Source organism: Etheostoma cragini, chromosome 7 (genome assembly GCF_013103735.1).
Source record: "Etheostoma cragini isolate CJK2018 chromosome 7, CSU_Ecrag_1.0, whole genome shotgun sequence".
Classification (NCBI taxonomy): domain Eukaryota; kingdom Metazoa; phylum Chordata; class Actinopteri; order Perciformes; family Percidae; genus Etheostoma; species Etheostoma cragini.
Genome location: NC_048413.1, coordinates 14792162 through 14812524, shown reverse-complemented (window position 1 = coordinate 14812524; position 20363 = coordinate 14792162). Strand labels below are relative to the sequence as shown.

The 20363-nt window shown below is 43.1% G+C and overlaps 2 protein-coding genes across 4 annotated transcripts; one reads left to right on the top strand and one right to left on the bottom strand.

The window, feature by feature from the left end:
• Positions 1-955: 955 nt before the first annotated feature.
• On the top strand, positions 956-18686 carry wnt10b (wingless-type MMTV integration site family, member 10b). 3 transcript variants are annotated; one of them, XM_034877037.1, is made up of 7 exons: positions 956-1232; positions 1954-2055; positions 2291-2378; positions 4350-4531; positions 16263-16525; positions 16680-17131; positions 17257-18686. In XM_034877037.1, the coding sequence occupies exons 4-7, from the start codon at positions 4398-4400 to the stop codon at positions 17755-17757; spliced, it is 1350 nt and encodes a 449-aa protein (XP_034732928.1). In that variant the 5' UTR covers positions 956-1232; positions 1954-2055; positions 2291-2378; positions 4350-4397; the 3' UTR covers positions 17758-18686. The 3 variants fall into 3 exon arrangements, with proteins under 3 accessions (XP_034732928.1, XP_034732929.1, XP_034732930.1); XM_034877038.1 differs by lacking the exon at positions 1954-2055; XM_034877039.1 differs by lacking the exons at positions 956-1232; positions 1954-2055; positions 2291-2378; positions 4350-4531 and adding an exon at positions 15328-15682.
• wnt1 (wingless-type MMTV integration site family, member 1) lies at positions 8878-13526 on the bottom strand. Its single transcript, XM_034877048.1, has 5 exons — positions 12644-13526; positions 12049-12154; positions 10049-10302; positions 9655-9920; positions 8878-9527 (listed from the first exon to the last, which is right to left on the bottom strand). The coding sequence occupies exons 2-5, from the start codon at positions 12147-12149 to the stop codon at positions 9036-9038; spliced, it is 1113 nt and encodes a 370-aa protein (XP_034732939.1). The 5' UTR covers positions 12150-12154; positions 12644-13526; the 3' UTR covers positions 8878-9035.
• Positions 18687-20363: the final 1677 nt, after the last annotated feature.

Genomic DNA, 20363 nt, shown 5'->3' with positions numbered 1-20363 from the left:
TTAGTTTAGTTATTCTGTTTCTGTGTTTAGGTCCAGTTGTAGAATATATTCTACATATATTCTCATATTAAAAAATATCATTTTTTAATATGAGATTGCTCTGGGAATTAAAAAAATTCTCAATCTATGTTCAATCAGAATTGAATTTAGGAAATATTTTGAGTTAATCCAAATTATAAATAAAAAAGTGTTCACTGATATGCTACAGGATTTTAATACAGGTAATATTGCCTACCTTTAAGTTTTTTATTAGTAGGCCTTTAGGCTATTTAATTTCTACTTCCGTTGTTTTTTATTTAATAATTCTTATTTTTATGTTGCTGTAGGCCTACATATATCCTGATAAGAATGTATCGCCTTAAAGAGAGCGAAGACATAACTTTTATCTTGATGCCGAACTGTTTTTATGCTCTTTACACAATAAAGTAAAAAAAACTGCTCCGTCGTCCTGAGAAGGAACCGAACTGAACTTCCGGTAACTAACCGTTCTTTAGTGTCATCATCTGTTTACTTTACCTATAGCTAGCTAAGAAAACATTAGCAATGTATCTTCCTTTGTAGCCTATGCATTTGCTTCATTCTTCATAACTATCTTACAGGTGGGTTGATATTGCACTAATGCAAAAGTTCGTTTGTAATTTGACACTAATTCCACTAGATGGCAGCCTTTAATCATTTTCAAGTCAAACGCTAGCAAGTTTCAAAGCTTTCCACTGAGTTGATTTGCTATACTTTCATGGGTGACCTGTGATGCACAGTAGATAAAAACACACAAAGACTGCCACACAAGGCGAGACACAGTATGTGTTTAACTTATCGTTAGCAGACTGTTTCCTCACACTTCACATGAAGGTTAATATGGTGACTACTGGGGTTTTGGTGATTTTGTATTTGGCATCGGTTTACTAAACCTGAAAGTTGTTCATTTGGAAATGGTAGACTAAAGATCTGTCTGGAAGATGTTGGATTTACCAGCTGGGCTAATGGAGGTGTTTTTGTTTGAGGCCCCATTTCCTCGAAACAAACTCATAAACAGATAGAATAGGTCAGGTTGAATTTCCCCCAGGGGATAACTAAGTAATCTCCTATCCTTATCATTTATTTTCTAGGGGAGAATGCCAGGTTCTGTACAACCTTGAAGATGAAGGTGAAGAAGGAAGGGTCTTCAGTCAACTATAAACAAGGAAGGAGATCCTTAAAGAAAACTCCAGACCCCTGCAATACAAAAGCAGGTGAGCACTCACACCTTTGTACCCGAACTAATGTACGGACAAAACAGTGTACAATTCACTAGACCCACATCTGCCTAGCACCCTACAGTTCTTCATGAGCCTCCCCCTTCAACCTATCTTCTGAAAAGTGAATCAAGCTGAAATCAATTTATATATAATATAAATTGTTTATGAAAGAAAGAAATCTTTTGGCTGCTAGATGAATGTGTTGCCGGTAGCCAATCAAAATCAGAACAATTATTCCATCAAGCTAACACACATATTTGTCTTTTTAGAAGATCCAGATGCCAGAGAAGTTTATGACTAGCAGCCAAGCAAAGCAGATATGTCTCCCAGTCCCAAAATACTTGCAGTTCAGAGAAGCTGCTTACTGCAGCTGTACCCTGACATGTGATATTAATTAATGAATGTATTGTGCCATTTCAATTATGCAAACAATGTGTTTATTTTTCAGCAACTGAGTGTCAACCAAGGCCACAATCAGGTGAACTCAACATGCAATGAATCTTTCAGTATTCTCCTCTGAAAGGCAATGTTGAGAGTTCAGAACCCTTTTGTGATTTGTTGTTAGTTTTAGCATCCCAAATGATGACATTTACAGAGCAATTTTCCTTATTTAACTCTTCACTTTGGACACTGCTCACGTCAACAACATGCAGCATTTAATGTCACTCCGTATCTAACCCAGCTCATGTTTTACACTCACACAATATCAATTTAGGGTCCAGAAGGAACGTTTTAGGGTGCAAAATGTACTGAAAAGCTGCTGGCACAGTTTGTAGGACAGTTCTTGCTCTGGAAGTGATTAGCCCTCAAAGCTTGGGTGATTATATTGCAGAGAGACAACGACGGCTGGGAGCAGTATTGTGTGTGTGAGTGTGACATTGAGAAAGAACTTGTGTGTGTTTTGAGATGGGAGAGGGAGAATGGGGTGGTTCTGTTATGCAAGCAGTTCTCAGTGAGCATGTATATTGGAAGATGTGTGGCTCCTGTGGTTGGCTGTCCCCTGTGTCACTGCCTTTAAAAAACAGTCGCCAAGAGAAATGTCTTCTTTACAGGCCGTGGCTGCCAGATGCAGGGAATAATGGATAAAACTGCAGAAGGCAAGATGGAGAGGTGTGTGCTGCCAGCCACACAGACATGGAAGTGAGCTCAAACACATATTAGCGCACATGCACACAAACACACACACACACACACACACAAAGAGGGGAAGTGTTGGGCCTAGTAAGTCATGTCACACTAAGTTGCCATGAGTGAGCATATGATTTGAGCTTGCTTACAGATTCCAGAGGTGCCACATTCTGAGGATGTGTGCAGGACACATTAGGAGGAAATAGTTGTGTGTGTGTGTCTTCGCAGCTGGGAACCAACACATGGGGCGCCAGTGTTTAAATGTGTTAGTGTGTCTGCGAGCGGGACAGCCAGTGACACAGGAATGTGTCATAGTTCCTGCAAGCCACTCAGCTCCTAAACTGCAGCAAATAAACATTCCTGTACTGCTGTGTCAGTGCTGAGCCCTTGCCCACTGTCGCTGTAAAAAAAAAAAAACAGCTTGTAATTAAAACCAAAAACTGAGCATTTCTTCTGTTGTTTCCAACACTATTACTAGATGAGAGATAATGGCCACACATCTTTTCTCAGTACTGTTTATTGACTCAAAGATGGCATGTTGTGGTCGAGATGATGTCAAGGTGGGCCAACTGATAATAAACACATCACAATCTCTGTAATTCTGTATTGTTTAAGTGCAAATACAGTAATTCTGACTTGCTGTGGTTTGTCATATTTCACTGTGCAGCCTAAATGATCTCACATCTATGCAAGTAAAACATTACTGTACAAAAACGTTGTACATTTGGATAAAGAGAAGTGTTAACATCCCAAATAGCCAGACACATATTGCTGTCATTTGTCATCCCTAGTGACAGGTGAAATGATGTGCAGGTTTATGTTGTGTTACATAGATTCCACCACAGTTTGTGCTCAAATTTTATGTGGATCTCAGAGCTGAAACGCTGCCGTGCTGTACCCATACATTGTCAGATTTCTGTAAACATATTCTACTGTTGGTCGTCCTTGCCCAACGTCTTTCCCTGTCATTACCGCTCTGTTTACAGGAGGACTAACAGTGTTTGCTAGCATATGATCTCCTCCAGAATATACAGTGGTTTAAAGTCGCACTCTGACGCACAGTTTTCCACCTAAAACACTTAATCCCTGTGGAACCGATTTTGACATGCTACTTCATCTGTTTGTTGTCTCTTGTCTGGTCTTGCCAGGTTAATCATTCACAGATGTGTGATTGGGGATTTAGCCTTTTCTTCTTGAATAACTGCTTCCTCTGCATTTCAATTTTTTGGTCAAACAGTACTTAAAGCTGACCATTCAGTGTTTGCAATAGACTGAAGACCACAAGATATTACATTAGAAGTGATGTTTCACGTGAAGAGGTGTTTATCTCAGCAGTCTTGAGGTTGAAAAAACTATTTAATATCCACGCAAAAATGGGCCAACAGAGAAAAGGGCCGTGAAGCCAAGACAATCAAGAGGTCATGCTGTGTATGTGCAGAGGGTGCGGGGTGTTGACATCTCAAAATGTATTATCACCCCATGCCTATTCACTCATGTCTGTTACAGGGGGCTCCTATTCACAACATCTTTGAACACATATGTAGAGTGTTGGCATGTCATGTAAAAACACTGCAAATGTATATCACTCCCACCTTTACTGCAGGGCTAGCACTCCATCTTGCTCCAAAGGGGCATAGAGCCTGACCACAGACATACTGATTGCTCACCATGGTCGAGTGGTCTGTCCACATTCCCACCCTGTGCAGAAAACTCAACAACGGAAGACAGTGGTTTGAGAGTGTCTGGAGGTTTGTGGACAGCCGCGAGTGTCCGCCGTGTCTCTCCTAAATCTATCCTCCTGTCATCCCCTTTCGACTCCCCTGCTGCATACCCCAGGAACATGAAAATAGGCGATGGCAGACCCAAACTGATGTGTGTGGAATGTTTTGGACTTGAAGCAAGAGGATAAAAAAGAGGGCACACTTGAATGTGTGTAAGCATGCTGGGATGAATGTAACCTTCCCTCTCTTCTGTGTGTGACAGGTTGTGGCAAGCCAGTAGATGATGAAGTGATGGAGATGTTAGGAGGCCATGGCCATTGTGATGCTGGGTGGCTGTTACTCTGGAACTGCCATCTGCCGAAAAGGTCAGTTGCTAGGGGACGATTCTCCTGGACCGTGTCTGCCTCCCAGCTGCCATCCACACACCCACACGCACTGGCTTGGGTAGGTACACAAACTGCACACACACACTTTTGCACACTTGCACACTCTTTTTATTCTTTCAAGTCGGAATTGAATTTGAGTAAATTGAATCCGCTCTATAGTTTTTTGTAACTTTAGGTGAGGTTCAGTTGATTATAATTTATTTATATAATATGTGTATGATGAGGCTGTGAATACATATCTTATTACATAACAGCCCTATGGTCACTTAATGGCACCAAACAAATGCTTCTGATTATTACATGAGTAGTTTAAGGGTTTTGCCATTGTAATAATGCCCTAATTAATTGGAAACCTGGCTCACAATTAAATGCTAGGATTACAATTTTGAGGCCCAGAGGAAATCAAATCAGTATTGTGCACCAGATCCAAGCCATGCCACATTGTCCATCCCAACCACAGTGAGCAGCCTATCATTCAGTGCGGTGACCCAAACCCAATTCAAAATTCCTTATCATACGCCCTTCAAATTAAAGCCAACTCCACCCAACGGGCAAACATTTATCCACAATTTAGCAGGAATTTTAATATGAAGCTGCTGTGCTTTCATTATGCCAGATTATCGTCTCTGTATGTTCTGTGGGGATTGACCTAAATATTGTAGGGAGCACAATGTGGGAAAACTGTTTCCTTTCTTAAATTTGTTCACTCTCAGGTCAAATGCAGGCAGTGGGGCTGTATTTTTCAGTGTCATGAAGTTACGTAACTGCAAAAAAGACACCACCAGAAAGCTGATAAAATGGGAACGAGACAAAGTAAATGTTGCCTAAATGTTGTACTTACAATGTGATCCAAGCCACAACTGGATGTCAGTGTGTTATTATCTTAAGATATTGACAATACAGTAACTGACAGGATTTTGTGGCATCGCTATTTCTTTTTTTATTTGTTCCTCCAGTCACACTTTCCTACTCTCTTTCCTCCCCCCCCCCCCTTAACGCCCTCACCTCCAGCCTGTGCTTCTCCACCAGCCTTCCAGAGAGAGTGACTTATGTATTGGAGCTGTTGTTTTTGTTTGTGCCCTTCTCACCATGGCTGCCTGCTTGCCGCCTGGCAGCCCCGTGTGTCAAAGGTGTCTGCAGCAGAACAGACTGTGGGAACAGCCGGTTAGCCTCCCCTGGTCCCCTGCACCCCAACCAGAGGGGCAGCCATCAATCCAGCGCTCCCCCTGCCCCTGCACCCAAAATGCCCAACCAAACACACTCACACAAAAAAGCCTACAACGCTCACACCCTCTCCCAGTAATCCTCGGAAGCAATTTCATCTCGACTCGGGTGGCGGCCCATTGTCGCCAGCCCCTTCAATCTTTCCTTATTAACTCTCGCATTGTCCTGCATCCGAGCTTCTGGACTCATCTGTCCTACATTCCGATCGGTGCTGCTCCCAGCACTCCCGGGCAACCTCCATTCGCTAATCCCACTGCCTCCCCCAACAGCCGCCCCACCCCAAGGAACTCTTACTGCTTTTTTCCCCCCAACCTGCCGATCACCTACTTGAGAGTAAGGTAGGGGTATTAACTCCATTGGTTTTCTGAAGGCAGAGCGTGAAGGCGGGGTGGGTGAAGGAGGGGGCGGCCACAAAGTGACTCCAGCCCAGACAATTAGAACAATGAGCTGGGCCTGTAGGGGGCTAACTCGCTGCGTCACGCCTGGACGGTGGGGTATTTTGTCAGTTTAATGAATTGTCCGTCAGGCCATGGCCACATTGCAGGCTGCGCAGAGAGAGGCCAGCAGGGACCCAGACACTAAGTCGGTATTTATTACACTGCCTTTGTCACTAATTGAGCTAATTATCACTGACTCCTCAGCACTCCCACAGGCAGCGCCCCCTCCACTTACTCTCTACCAACTCTCCCACCTCACTCTCAAGCCTGGGATTTGAACTCTTGCTTCCCTTTTCTTTTCTTAAATCTGTCTGCCACTTCTATTTTTTTATTTCTTTCTGTGTATCCATGATCTCCTATTCATTTTCTCTCAAGGCAAGGATTGTATCATTTTCACATTTGTGAGCTTTTGCTTTCTCCTGACTTTTTCTCTATTTGCTTTGCGTACTTTAAGCCAAATCATTTGTATTGGCAATATTAGTGTTTTGGAGCAGTCAGTTGTGTTACTCTGTAATCAATATACATTTTCAGTCCTCATCTTTTTGTTTCAACTGGCTGTCCACTGTCCTGTGACCCCATCATTTGCAGTATTATGATTCAGTGTGCTCTGTTTTGTTTCATTTTTATCCTCTTAATCCCCCTAGGTTTACAGATTTAAGCTTTCAACTTTCTTTGAGATTCTGACCAATCCCTGCTCAATTTATTACTTAACCTTTTTCCCTTGTCTTCCTTTGCTTTTGCCCTGTAACATCAAGACTGTAATTTAGAAAATGCCTCATCCCTGTCTTTGGTCCTATGTTACCCTGTCTGCCCTTACAGCTACAACTTTGTTGCTCTGTTAATAGGACCTTTGTATTTTTGGGTGTGTGTTGGTGACCTTACTGTGCTCTATCTGGTTGACCCCGGCTGCTCCTGTGCTGTGGTGGGCTAAGGAGAACGTGCAAAGCTTTCCAGACTCCTGTGGTTAGTCAGGTTGCCAGGGGCTGGGGGAGACTCTAGGTTTTCATTATTTGTTGTGCTATTTCTTTTATTTCTTTAAGACATTAAGCAAATTTAGCAAAGCATTCAATGGTATAAAATCCTATACTGTACAAAATAAGGTATGTGGTTGGATAAGCAGGGGCTGTCTCTTGTGGTTGGGAGCACAGATGCAGAGATGTTTTGTGAGCCGGAGAAAGAGGCTGCTTTGGTGGTGGTAATAGGATTAAGCAAAGGACACCCAGGGACAGGCTTATATGTTCACTTGGTTGGTTGTCAAAACTATCTCAAACACAGACTACAACAGACATAATAGCATCTTTTGACACATTCAGGAGGGTAACTTAATTGAAAATATAGACTTTATTGTTCTCTCATACAATACAAAACCAACTGAAGCCTAAATCTGTTGATTCAAATCTACAAAAAAGTCTTTTCTTACATTTCTCTATAACAGTATAAAAATCCTCAGAAATAAATATTTTGTATTTACACTAATACAAAAAAAGGTAAATATTCAGTGCATGAACACAAGTGTTTTTTTTACAGGAAACAAGCAAATACATGATAATGTTCTGTTTCTAGTAAGAATTGGTTTCGTGTCAGCTACATTACACAAAAACAGAAAAAGGCATAAGACCAAAACATCTCCTGACTTTACACTAATGATGGCATATTCTCCAGCCACTGACAGGTGCATAGATCATTCAGCAAACTTACAAATGACGTCATTATAAATATATTCATACATTTTAGTATTTACAGCATTTTGGTTCTCATAGCTGATATACGGAATGATCTCTTCTGCAGAGGCTGTTTAAAAAATTTAAAAAAATGATTATCTGCTTTTTACAGCCGAGCTTGAATTAATACACATAAGCCTACTTTAAACCTGGACCAAGTTTGATGCTACACTCATGTATTAACAGGAACTTTGTGTCTTTTTGTTTTGTCAATGTATGTCTGAGAATAGCATTAGTTTTCATTTTGAGAGCATGGTGAGATTCTGCAGGTTTTAACTGACCCCATCGGATTTGCCAAAATACATTAATTCATGCCATGATATTCAGTGTATTGATAATACATTCAAATTACATTGCCTCAGTAAGATTTGTTCACTCAGTTTCTATTTTCCTTGGCGGGCCAGCGGCCCCAGTCATGTAACATCAGGACCATCCTGTGGTAAGTCAGAGTGGCAAATCAGGGTTGAGGTGTATTCAACTCCAGAGAAATCTAAATAAAAAGGGCAAATGTGGTGAGGAAACTATAAGTGGTTGGGTTGCATCCAGGGCCTAAGTACACAAGTTGGGAACAGACTGCCCATCCCTGGAGATAAACTTAACACAGTTTCACGTGAGAGAACCCAAACTTCAGCAAAAGAAAACAAAACATAGTTGTTTTTTTAAATAACTCCCCTCTTGTTTGAGGTCTTCACCAGTTTATCGGAGCACATGTTTGTGGCTCTCTGGCCACAGAAACATCTGTGAAACATTGTGTCCAGTCTTTGCCCTCAGTGGGGGAGAAGAAGGCTCTAGTATTACCTGTTTACAGCAATCGTTTCTCCCTCACATCATTTTCATCTCTTCTAATTCTATTTATCCACAGTGAACATGGTTGTAGTGTTTAAATACCCATTGTATTACTTTTGAGCACCAACAGCAAGAAGCAAGCACATACAGTATGCAACCGCTATACCCTGTTCATATATTTGTGCTTTTCTCCATTTTCCGTTTTCAAAAACACTGATTGATTTTTCTCTTTGTAACAGAGAGTTCCCTGTATCACTTGAAGCTTTTCTAGCTTCTACCTAATATCTCAAACCACCTGTGTGCTATGGGCTTTCTCAGCCAACTACCTGCTCTGCTAAGAAGTTCTTTGCCTTTCATATATGCCTCAATATATATACTTGGACTCCACCTGTGATCATAGACACTGGTGTAACGTTCGTGTACTGGTGCAGTTCAAGCAGCTGACATGACAGCACCAGTGGAAGGTGCAGTGGCAACGTTCAGTCACACTCTCAGTCCAGGTCTTAAACCCACGTCCACAGCAGAGCAGCTCACATCCGTCCAGGCCTGGGGAGGAGCTGTTGCATGTTCTGCCAGAAGTTCCCAAAGTGCCTGTTTTGCCATTGTAAGAGCAGAAGTTTGGTGATTTCTCAAAATAGACCAGGTCCATGGCAGATGGTGGTTTGTGACCCGGGTTTTCAGGCTCCAGATGTCGGGGGTCTGCTCTGTGAGAGGCACGGTTGCTTCCCTTGTTGGCATAAACAACTCTGGACGCACCATCAAAACGGTCCTTAAGGAAGTCTCCCACTGTGCGGAAGCTGGGCAGGCGCATCCAACAGGTGCGCACGGTGCAGGAGCCCGACATGCCATGGCACTTACACTCTTGACGCATCTCTGATGACACAATCTGCAAAAAGGAAGACCAAAGCCTACTGATGAAATCTTACACATTGGACATCACAAATACGTGTGAAGCTTTAGGGAGTTCTGACAAAAACAGCCAATCATGGCATGTTTGCGTATCAAATCCTTACCATTCTGCCAGCCTCATTGTTGTGTAGGTTGGTGAGGTAGCGCAGATCTCTGCCCTTCTCGCTGGAGTCCACAAACTCACGGCTGAACATCCGGCCAAAGTCTACATTGTCACTGCAGCCGCCCCAGTGCCAGTCTGGCCCTCCAGGACCTCTGCGGCGGTAATCGCATGTGCACGACTCAATGGCCCCTTCTGAACAGGAGCGAGCCACAGCGTGGGTCACCCCTGCGCTGGTAAGGGCAAATACAAACGCTGTCTCTCGGCAACCTAAAGAAACAACATCAAATCTTCCCAGTCAGAACCCATTCCAACTTCCTAGACTTGGCTTTGCCAAGTTATTGGCCAAATGGGAAAATATTTAGTAATGCCTGTTGAGAAAGGCAAGAGAGGCTCACCACGATTGACAATTTTCCCAAAAACTGCCGGGCTGTGGGTGGTCGGGCAGTTCCAGCGGCGGTTGCGGAACTGCCACTTGCACTCCTTTATGGCAGTGTGCAGCCCAGCGGCAATGGCGTGCAAGATGCCAGGATTCTGCCGAATCAGCCGGCGCTGGCGACGACTCAGTAGGGCCAGGCTTGGGTCCAGGACCAACTGCACATTTTTGGAATTGGTGAGGAGGTTGGATGAGGAGGCCACGTTGACAATTCCCCTAGCACAAAAGAAGGACAAGAGAAATCAGAGTCGAGGACTCACAAGTGACCCTCTAAACTATTAAACTAATGTGTCTTGGCATCTCATGAGTGTGCCTTCTTAAAATTACAGTTCTCATTATGCACACCAGTGACACATTGTTTCAAGCCAATGAGGATAGTCTCTAAGTCAGAATGCAGATTTTCAGCTTGGCAAATAACATGACATTATATTTGTCTTACTGTTAATAAATCACTTGGGTCTGAACCGGATAAAATGACGTGTCAGTTTCACTTTTAGAGCTTGTAACCATATTCTTCTGCTACATATTAAGCATCTGTAATGCCCTGTAAGTTGCGTACTCACAGGAAATCCTCCCTAACATGTTTGCATCTGTGTTTTCCTGTCTTTTCTTTTCTGTTCATTTTCTGTCTCATGTGATATACCAAAAAGCTTAGTAGAAGTGGGCTACAATTTTAGATGAGAATGTCCAATCTAACTTGTGAAAAGGTCAAAAGTCAATAAACATTAGGCCTTTAGGTTTATGGTGTAAAGGCAAAATGTTCTCTACCACAAATGTTAAAAACTCAATGTGTGTTGACCGTCTGCCACATCATATCAGATTCTTTTATTTGGTTTTATAGCCATTTGTGTCCATATATTGAACCTGCGCTTCTCCAGTTTTATACACATTTCAGATCACTTAACCTTGCTTTAATGTACTCATTGTAGTGGTCAGGATTCAGAACCTTTCTAGTTTGAGTGATTCAGTAAACAGGCTTTTTAATTTTCCATTTGATTTGCTGGCAATTTATGAGAGATTTCTGTGTCAACATTTTTTTGATTCACTTATAGTGTAATGGCTGCTTCTTCTGTTAAGCATTAATATCCGGAAAAGCAGTTGTGTGGTGGCGAGGCCTGGGAACATTAATAATAGGGCCGTCTTTTTTGATGTTTTCTTCATTCCAACAACTCCGCGGTGTCTTTTTTTTACTCCTGTGTTTTCTTGGATTTCAGTTGATTTAAATATAAAAATATAAATATTTGTAAACGCCTGACGTTGTGCGCAAATACTGTCCATCTAATGACGCCGCAAAACGACAACATCTTTCGTTAAATCATTACCTCAACAAACCCAACCCACAGTTTTTTAAACAAAAGCAAGACAACATGCCCACTGACTCAAACTACAGATTCTATTTTAGTTTTCTTTTCCATAACACAATAATTATCAGTTTTACTTTTTAGGTCGCTGTACAGACAGAACAATGTACAGTAGCTTAGGCTAGTATACTTGATGAAATAATTTATATTTAATTTATCCCACATTGGACTGAAAAATGTCTCGTGTCCAAACCACAAAGTCCAAATGACAGGGAAGGAGAGAGAGGGAGAGAGAGAGAGAGAGAGAGAGAGAGAGAGAGAGAGATAGAGAGAGATCAAATCCAAAAGGTAAACCAAATGTAATTTGTTAATAGTCTGCTGTAATTCCACTAAATTGACAATACGTTGAAAAATAAACCCCACATGATTTAACATCATGCGGTTTCTCTTTTTTCAAAGGCTGAACAGAAGATGTGAACGGAGCCAAAACTAGCACATTATTTCCAGCATGCAGCATGGAATGTGGCAGCCCAATAAAACCCCGTTCGTTCGGTAGCGCAGGATCTTCCCCGCTCAAACCAAGCGTTTAAAAAAGGCAGTTTTCAATAGTAGGATTCTGATGATAACTAAATGAGTGTAGGAGGCTATGTGGTGAACTCACCACCACCGGCCGCTGTTGTTGACGGCCCCTGTGCCTGAGAGCGAAGACACCAGCAACATGCAGGCGGCTTTCACCCCTAACAGCAGCGCCAGACTCCTCATCGTGTCTTCAAGTCAAATACGAGAAGGAAAAAAATGTTAAATCTATTCAGTTCAGACCAAGTTATAGTCTAGTTCCAAATGGCTTTGATTTATTCACTCCAGCACAGATATGCACACTTTGTAACATAATGAATATAGCTTTAAAATAAACAATCGGCCTAAAAACAAGAAAGAAATAGACCGAAGCCTTCTCACAGTCTTTCCACATCTCAGTTGCTTCCAACTGTTTCCATACAATAATATGTTTTATCATTATCATCAGAGTACAAAATTAGCACCATCCACCAGCTAAATGCTAGTAAATTATACAAGTGGCTGGTATATTTGCTTCACTCACAAGCCAAAAATAACACTGGTAATATATTGCATGGCTGGTAAAATTTGGTAAAAATGTGAACATTGGCTGTTGGACGAAAACAAATAATTTAGTTAATTTGGCACCCTGATTAGGATCTAATGAATTATGGTCAAAATGCTGAAAGGTGTATACTCACCACGACACAGTCCGGTAAGAGGACTTTGATGGTGAGAGAAGCAGACCGCCCTAATTGACTTAAATGGATCTTGAGTGGAGACAAGTTGCTAAATGATGTGAAGTGTCCAGGCAGGATGCTGCTGCTGCTGCAGTCCTCTTCACTCTGTCTCTCTCAGTGATGCTCTGCACGGCGCATTGAACGCGTGGGACAGTCCCGAAGACTTGATCCCCTCGGTGACTGATAGGCAACACATTCTTCTCTTATTGAGCGCTACGAGGGGAATAAAAAAGGGATTTGCTGCTCTCATCTCCCTCTGTTTTTTTTCGGAGCCTTTTCAATAGGATTGGAGGGAGGGATAGTTAATGCTCTTCATAGGGCGCACAATGAATAAGGAAACACAACTGGGCAGACACAAAAAAAAAGTAATAGAAAAAATAGGACAATCCAAAGAGTTGCGCATTTTACTTGTGGAATCTCACGGTCATCACATAATCGATTCCCTGTAAATGTGTGCGGCTGAGAGTACTTTCCCACTGGCCGTGCGCTTTCTTCCATCCAGTCTTGCAGAAAGAAGAAGTGCCCCTGAAGCAGTGTTGGTACAGATGCTGTGGGTGCGCCTGGTTTGGTGCTCGGTCGCTGCTCAAAGCTGGTGTCACGGTGCAATACAGTAACAGCGGAATATGAGCCATCTAAAACTGCCCTTTTTTACCCGGTGGTTGGATTAGCCTACTCCCTAACCGCATCTCCTCCTCCTTTCTCCAAATGCGCTCCCAAAATGTGCAGTGACTAAGGACATTTCTGTTCACTTCGTTTCCTTTTTACACTAATCCCTTTAAAAACATCGTTTTACATTATGAGACCAACTATTAATTAAAACATTTTACGAGGGACTCGTAATATGGTCCCTCATAAAATGTTTAGATTCATATTTAGATGATTTAGATCAGACCCAATAAACGAAGTTTTCACCAGTCTTAATAGCTCAAGACGCACGCGCACACGCACAACGACACTTGCACGTAGAAAGACGCAATAATATCTTAGTTGTCATATAACTCACACTGCCTGCTGGGCTACTTAAGTGTTTTTTTTTCGAGCGCGGGAGAGGTGAAATACGGCCTCCAATCAGAAGCTTGATGTATGATGAACCAGGAAAAGAGGGGACGAGTAAGAATAAAAACCATTCCAAACATCTGGCCTGCAGACCTCCCTCGACGCACATGTAGCCCAGTGTAATCACAGCTTGAGCCACTTTGCGGCATCTCTCCCCAGACTAGGAGCAGGCTTCACTGTCCCCAAATTTCTCCATGTTGGTTCATGGGCGAATGTTTCATTATGTGACATGTATCTTCTAATTTGCATGTTCCACTGCAGAGGTTGTATCTTGAATCCCCCCCCCCCCCCCCCCCCCCACACACACACACACACACACACACACCATCTTCTCCATCGCTCTCTCTCTCTCTCGTTCCTTCAGATGACAGTAAAAGGAAGTGGGCTTTTGTAAGAAGGATTTAATGACAGCCATCCTACGTTTATACTCCAGCCTTATATGAAGGTGCTCAAACGAGTTTCCTGGAGCAGTCATGCGACACCGAGCAGATTAGAGCTTCAATCCGGATAAAGGGGGCCTTTTATATACAAATCAACTTCAAATCACTTTTTAAGCCACTTAGATATACACGCCAAGGCAGAATGCTAATGCACTTTTCATTGCTGCAGCTTAGGCAATGGAAGGAGATTAGGTGAATTGGTGTCACTATGCGAACCGTGTTCGAGGGGGGTTTTAACTCAATTTTATGAAAGTAAAGCACATGCACCTTCTCGATTCAAACACCAGTGTCTATTATTCCGTCCGGTTTGAGAAAACATTTGTGATATAATTAGTTGTCTCACTATATGTGTGATTGGCCCGTTTATTCAGCATTAGATATTGTTTAAAATGCTTAATGGATAAATATGTTAATTGATTGGATGCGAGCTGTCACAGCACAAAGTCCTGACATAGAGCCTGAGTATCTGGTTTCATAGGCCAAGTCATTACTGAGCATGGGAAACGAATTTGAATAGATAATTGAGATGTTGTTTAGCGATCTTAAATAAGCATAATATGTATTTAAAAGTCATCATGGCCCTACGTATTATCACGCGTTTTGTTGGAGCGTGAGGCCATAATGGGATTAATATTCACACAAAAGTCCTTTCTGTAATTTATGTAGTATATATAATTTTATACTCAGAAATAAAGACTTTGGAGTGACAAAGTGAAGTTGTTTCAAACACAACAATGATGAACAGCCGCTCTGATGGAGGTGGGAGGAAGGGGTGCACATGCCTAAAACAGTATTGTTAGAGGGTCTGTTAGCGGAGCCGCCTGCCTGCTGCTGCCTCCCTCCCTGTCGTACAGTGGAACCAGCAGCTCACCCCTCCCCTCCCCCCATCCATCATTTAACTCACCCCTTTTTATGACAAAATCTTCTTTGACGTTCCATATTTCATTTTACCGAGCGTTTCTTTGTTCTTTCTCTCTAAAAATGAAAGTCAATCCTACACAATCCACCGACCCACCAATAAAAAGCAAGTCTGAATACATTCATATTAATATAGCTAATAAATAGGCTACATTTTATAGGAACAGAGTATTTCAAAGCACGGCTTGTGGTGCGCGTAAAAGTTTGGAGAAGTAATTTTACGCCTTGACGAATAAAACACACTCTCAAATGATAAAATGATCAACTGGTGATCCAACTTTCTTGTTGTCCAATATTTTGCAAACAGACGCCTGTGGAGGCATCTCCCCTCCCCTCTTTCTCTCCCCCTCCCGTTTACTCTCGCCCCCGAGCTCCTCCGTTCTTCCTCTTCACTCTTCGGTTTGGCGCTCCATCGATAATACTCCACTCTTCTCCTTTTTTTGATATTCTTATTCAGTATAGGACTTTATTACCAGTGTTTTAATGTCACGTCGCGAAAGAGTTTTAACAAAATGGAGCTATCAAAGAAACTCCGTTGGGACCAATTCCTGATTTTGGCAGCAGCTCTTATGTCACCTGCATTAACGTGAGTGCACTTGAGAGCGCCTGAAGAGTTGATGTTACATGCGGTTTCTTGCTACATGGAATTCGACCAGATTTGAGGGAAGTTACTGTGTATGACTGTAATTGTGATTTAAACGAATATTTTACATATTTAGTTAAAAAGTGAAACATCTGGCTTTGATTTCATTTGTGTAATATTGAAGCATTGGAATCAATCTTTTTTCTTTTTTGATTAAGGAATTAACAATCCCACTATTGTTAATTCTCCAAAAGATGTATTTGTCAAGTAACTTGCACTTTTGGAACTTTACTGCTGGATGATCTGTTTAGAATTATATTTGTCTCGTAAGCATCATCTGTAGAAACTCTGTAGTAAATACTTGTGCAATTGATTAACAAATTGAAATGCTATGTGTGTCTGGGAAAGCCCTTAGAGATTAGATACATTTTGTAGTATTGGTTTTGTATTTTTTTTATTTTCTTAAGTATCCAAAACAACTTTCCATTGCTAATGAATTGCATTGAATAATGAACTCCTGACCAGCTCTAATGGACCCCCCCCCCCACGCACACACACACACTTTCTCTCTCCCTCTCTGCAGGGTGCTGTGTAATGATATCCTCAGCCTGAAGGTGGCAGGAGATCCAGTGCTAACACCTAACTCAGTGTGCCTGAGGTTGGCAGGCCTCAGTAAACGTCAGATGCGGATGTGTGTGCGGAGCCCCGATGTGACAGCCTCTGCTCTTCAGGGCATCCAGGTGGCCATTCATGAATGCCAGCACCAGCTCCGGGACCAGCGCTGGAACTGCTCCTCACTGGAGGGCCTTGGCAAGCTTCCCCACCAAAACACCATCCTCAACAGGGGTGAGAGCCTGAGGCAAGCTAATGATGGTCAAAATGGGACCTAGAATTAGGGGGGGTGGGTGGAGGGATGAGAGTAGGGATTGTCCTGCACACAGATGCAGGACTGTTTATCATTTTCAACTTGCTGAGTGTGAACTGTATCTCCTGCTACCAGGTTTTCGTGAGAGTGCCCTCTCTCTGGCCTTCTTGGCAGCGGGTGTGGCTCACTCTGTGGCCTCGGCCTGCAGCATGGGCAAGCTGCGGGGGTGTGGCTGCGAGGCCAAGCGTCGCCAGGACGATGACAAGATCCGGCTGAAACTCACACAGCTGCAGCTGCAGACCCTGCAGAAGGGTGGAGTAGGCCTCAGCATGACACGGTCATTACCCTCAGAGCTAAACGGTCACCATGGCGACCTGCCCGCTAGCCTGCACTCTACCCACCCCTCCGCCCCTCTCAAGCCTTTACCAGATGAGCTTAGCTCCATGCAAGAGACATGGGAGTGGGGGGGCTGCAGTCATGACGTCCGTTTTGGGGACCGTTTTTCCAGGGACTGGCTGGACTCCCGAGGGTCTCCAAGAGACATCCACGCTCGCATGAGGATACACAACAACCGGGTGGGACGACAGGTGAGTAACGTGCTCGTCCGCTGTGTTCTCGATGCTGCTCCGAGGCATTGTCGCTACTCACTGGCATATATCCTCATCAGGGTTGCATTTCTGATTTGTTACATCCTTTACATTTCTCTACACAGATAGTGACTGACAACATGAAGAGGAAGTGCAAATGTCATGGCACATCAGGCAGTTGTCAGTTTAAGACCTGCTGGCATGTGTCTCCAGAGTTCCGGGTTGTGGGTTCTCTACTCAAGGAAAAGTTCCTGTCAGCCATCTTTGTCAACTCTCAGAACAAGAACAATGGGGTTTTCAACCCTCGAACAGGAAACAGCGCCAGCGGGAGCACAGGGGGACTCAACGGAGGCCGCCGTCGAACCATGTCCAGAGAGCTGGTGTACTTTGAGAAGTCTCCTGATTTCTGTGAGCGTGATGCGTCCATAGACTCTCCGGGTACACAAGGACGCATCTGCAACAAAACCAGCTACAGCACAGACAGCTGCGGCTCGCTGTGCTGCGGCCGCGGACACAACATCCTGAAACAGACACGCAGCGAGCGCTGCAACTGCAGGTTCCACTGGTGTTGCTACGTGCTGTGCGAGGAGTGTCGTCTCACAGAGTGGGTCAATGTGTGCAAGTAGATTCCAGTTCTCCCAGTTGCCTTTACCCATCCAGAACTCAAGATGGCGAGCCTGTCCCTTCGCCCACTCCTTTTGTTCGAGCGTTTGTTTTGCTCCTTGTGTAGCTGTCCCAAAAAATTGGTTTATACCCCCCTTTCCTTTTTTTTGGTCCATCATCTGGGATCTATTTTCTTTTTGTAGCCGCTGTTATTCTCAAAATGCCAAGTCAGAGATTGAAGAGGTGACTCATGTCATTTGTCTTGCCATGGTCTGTTTAGACCATGCCCTCTCAGCCATGAAAACAGCCTATACCCAATCTTTTCTTTCCCACAAAACAAAGACAGCAGAGAAGCATTTCTATTTCAATGTCTACATGCTGACTCATTCATTGTATAGTAGCTGTGCTTTTTAATGTGTTCATGTATATTTGTAAATGTATTGTTATTAATATTATTATTGTGTTGGAGCCTGTCTCTTTGGTTGTAGTTACTGACAGACTTGTCCTGTTAGACAACAAAGTCTTATCGCAATTTATCTCACATTTAACTGGGCTCTTCCAATGATCTCCAAGATATTTTTATATTTTGCACTTGTGACACGAACAGAGCAACAGTACATATAGTACTTAAATCTTGGGTTTTACTAATAGAAGAAGACAGATAGGGGACAGTGTTGTTTGTGGTTTACAAAGGACTTATATAAAAGGACAGAAAGCACATAAGCTTCTTCAACTTGTGTAATTGTAAAACTCAAGATGGGAAAGATTTGGAGACAAAGTCAGTCCTTGAATTTCTTATGCTGAACAACTAATCATTCTGATTCATTTAAACCATTGTAACAATAGTAATTTCACAGGAGTGGTCACTGGTGGGGATGTTTTTCATGAATGTATCTGTAATGTGTGTCACCTGACCTTTCCTTGAAATCATGACTCAACAATTTTATTCTGTCCTTGCTTTTGTCTTTTGTTTGATTTCATCAGTCCGAGCACTCCATAGATTCTTCCCACATGTAGTACATGTCAAAGTGAGAGATGGACCTGCTTTAGTTTTGTGCCTTGTGCTGATGCTGAAGTGTGTGTGTGTGTGTGTGTGTGTGTTTCTGTGTAAATGGGGGGGATGAGTTCTACGCATTACAGATTTGGGAGGTGAGAGCCTTTTATGGCCACTTCATGCTGAGAGAAGATTTTTTTATGGCTGCAGGATATTGTTTCCTTAAAATATGACTTTTATTACTGGCGAGAAGCATCAAGAGAGCAGAGAGTACCAGTCTTTGCTGTGCGAGCATCTGAGGGGATCATCTGTCCAGAGTTCAGAGCCAAGGAAGGGACTCGCGAAACCACGTGGGACCCTGTGTCGTCCCTGCTACCTGGGAGACAGATCACCCAAACATAAACACAGGCACACAAACACATGCACAAAGACACTTGCATACTACTACTGACGCACAATCAAAAACATGCATGCTGGTGCGCACATATGAACTGTCAGACAGAACTCCTGGTGACCTGAGTGATTTGCACTTTCATTCTTGTTACACTGCAGATTTAGCAAAACTCTCACGTCAACACCTGACTGAATTTACGACGGCAGCATTCCTCGATATCTGAGATGATCCAATCTTCATGCAAAGTCTGCCATATAGGATTTAGTGCCAAATAAGTTGACTCCTGTCAATATATCCCTCAACTCGTGGGGAATGGTAGTGCCAATGGCTGAATCAACTGTTGTTGGATTGGTATTTAGTGTGGTAATAAAAGGGAGACGGTGACTCATATAGAATGATAAGGGAATGGATTTCTGGTTTGCATTTCTTCATTCCTTTATCATTTCACCCTGGAGCTGCTTCGAAAGGGAATTTCCTGTCACTGTTTCGCCCATGTGTGAGACAGAGGTTGGTGGACAGTCTGGAATTGGTTTCTCTCCCTCTCTGCGCTCTTTTTCTCTCTTTCCCATTCTCCCCCTCATCACTGCAGACGTAGACACATGCATAGCAACACATTGAATGCCCCCGAGTAATGACAACCAGACTGGGCTGAAATTAAAGAGAGGGAGGCAGAGAGAGGAAGTTAGGAGAGATAAAAGTTACCCACTTTGATTGACAGGATGATTATATGTATAAAGTAAGGCGATTTAGTGTGTTTAGTTGGATATAAAGATAGGGAGATATATCCTTGCTGTATGTACAGTAGAGATGCAGAAGCAAACGACAAATGGGGGTGTGGAGAAGGGGGTGAATAAAGTGTACTCTGTATAAATTCATGCCTCAAAACATCTGCTTCTCAACTCCCCTTTCATTTTTGATGTGGGACAGGCAACGAAGGAGAGTGGGAGAGAAAACAAGAGGAGCCAGCTACGCAGAACATCAAAGCCCCTGCCCTCAACGTGTAGGCCCTCATTAGTTCAGCTAGCAGAACCAACGAGACTTGTGATTGTGTTTGCTGGGGTGCATGCTGGCAGACACTTCAGAGGAAAGACTCCTTTAAGTCATAGTTCCCCACCCCACCTCTCCCGCCACCACCCTAACCCGCTGTAACCCCCCTGTAACCCTCTAGAAGCTCCGTGTGCACACAAACTCGGCATGCTCCCCAAACATCCACTCCACCCCATAATCTGGTCTGCAGCTGC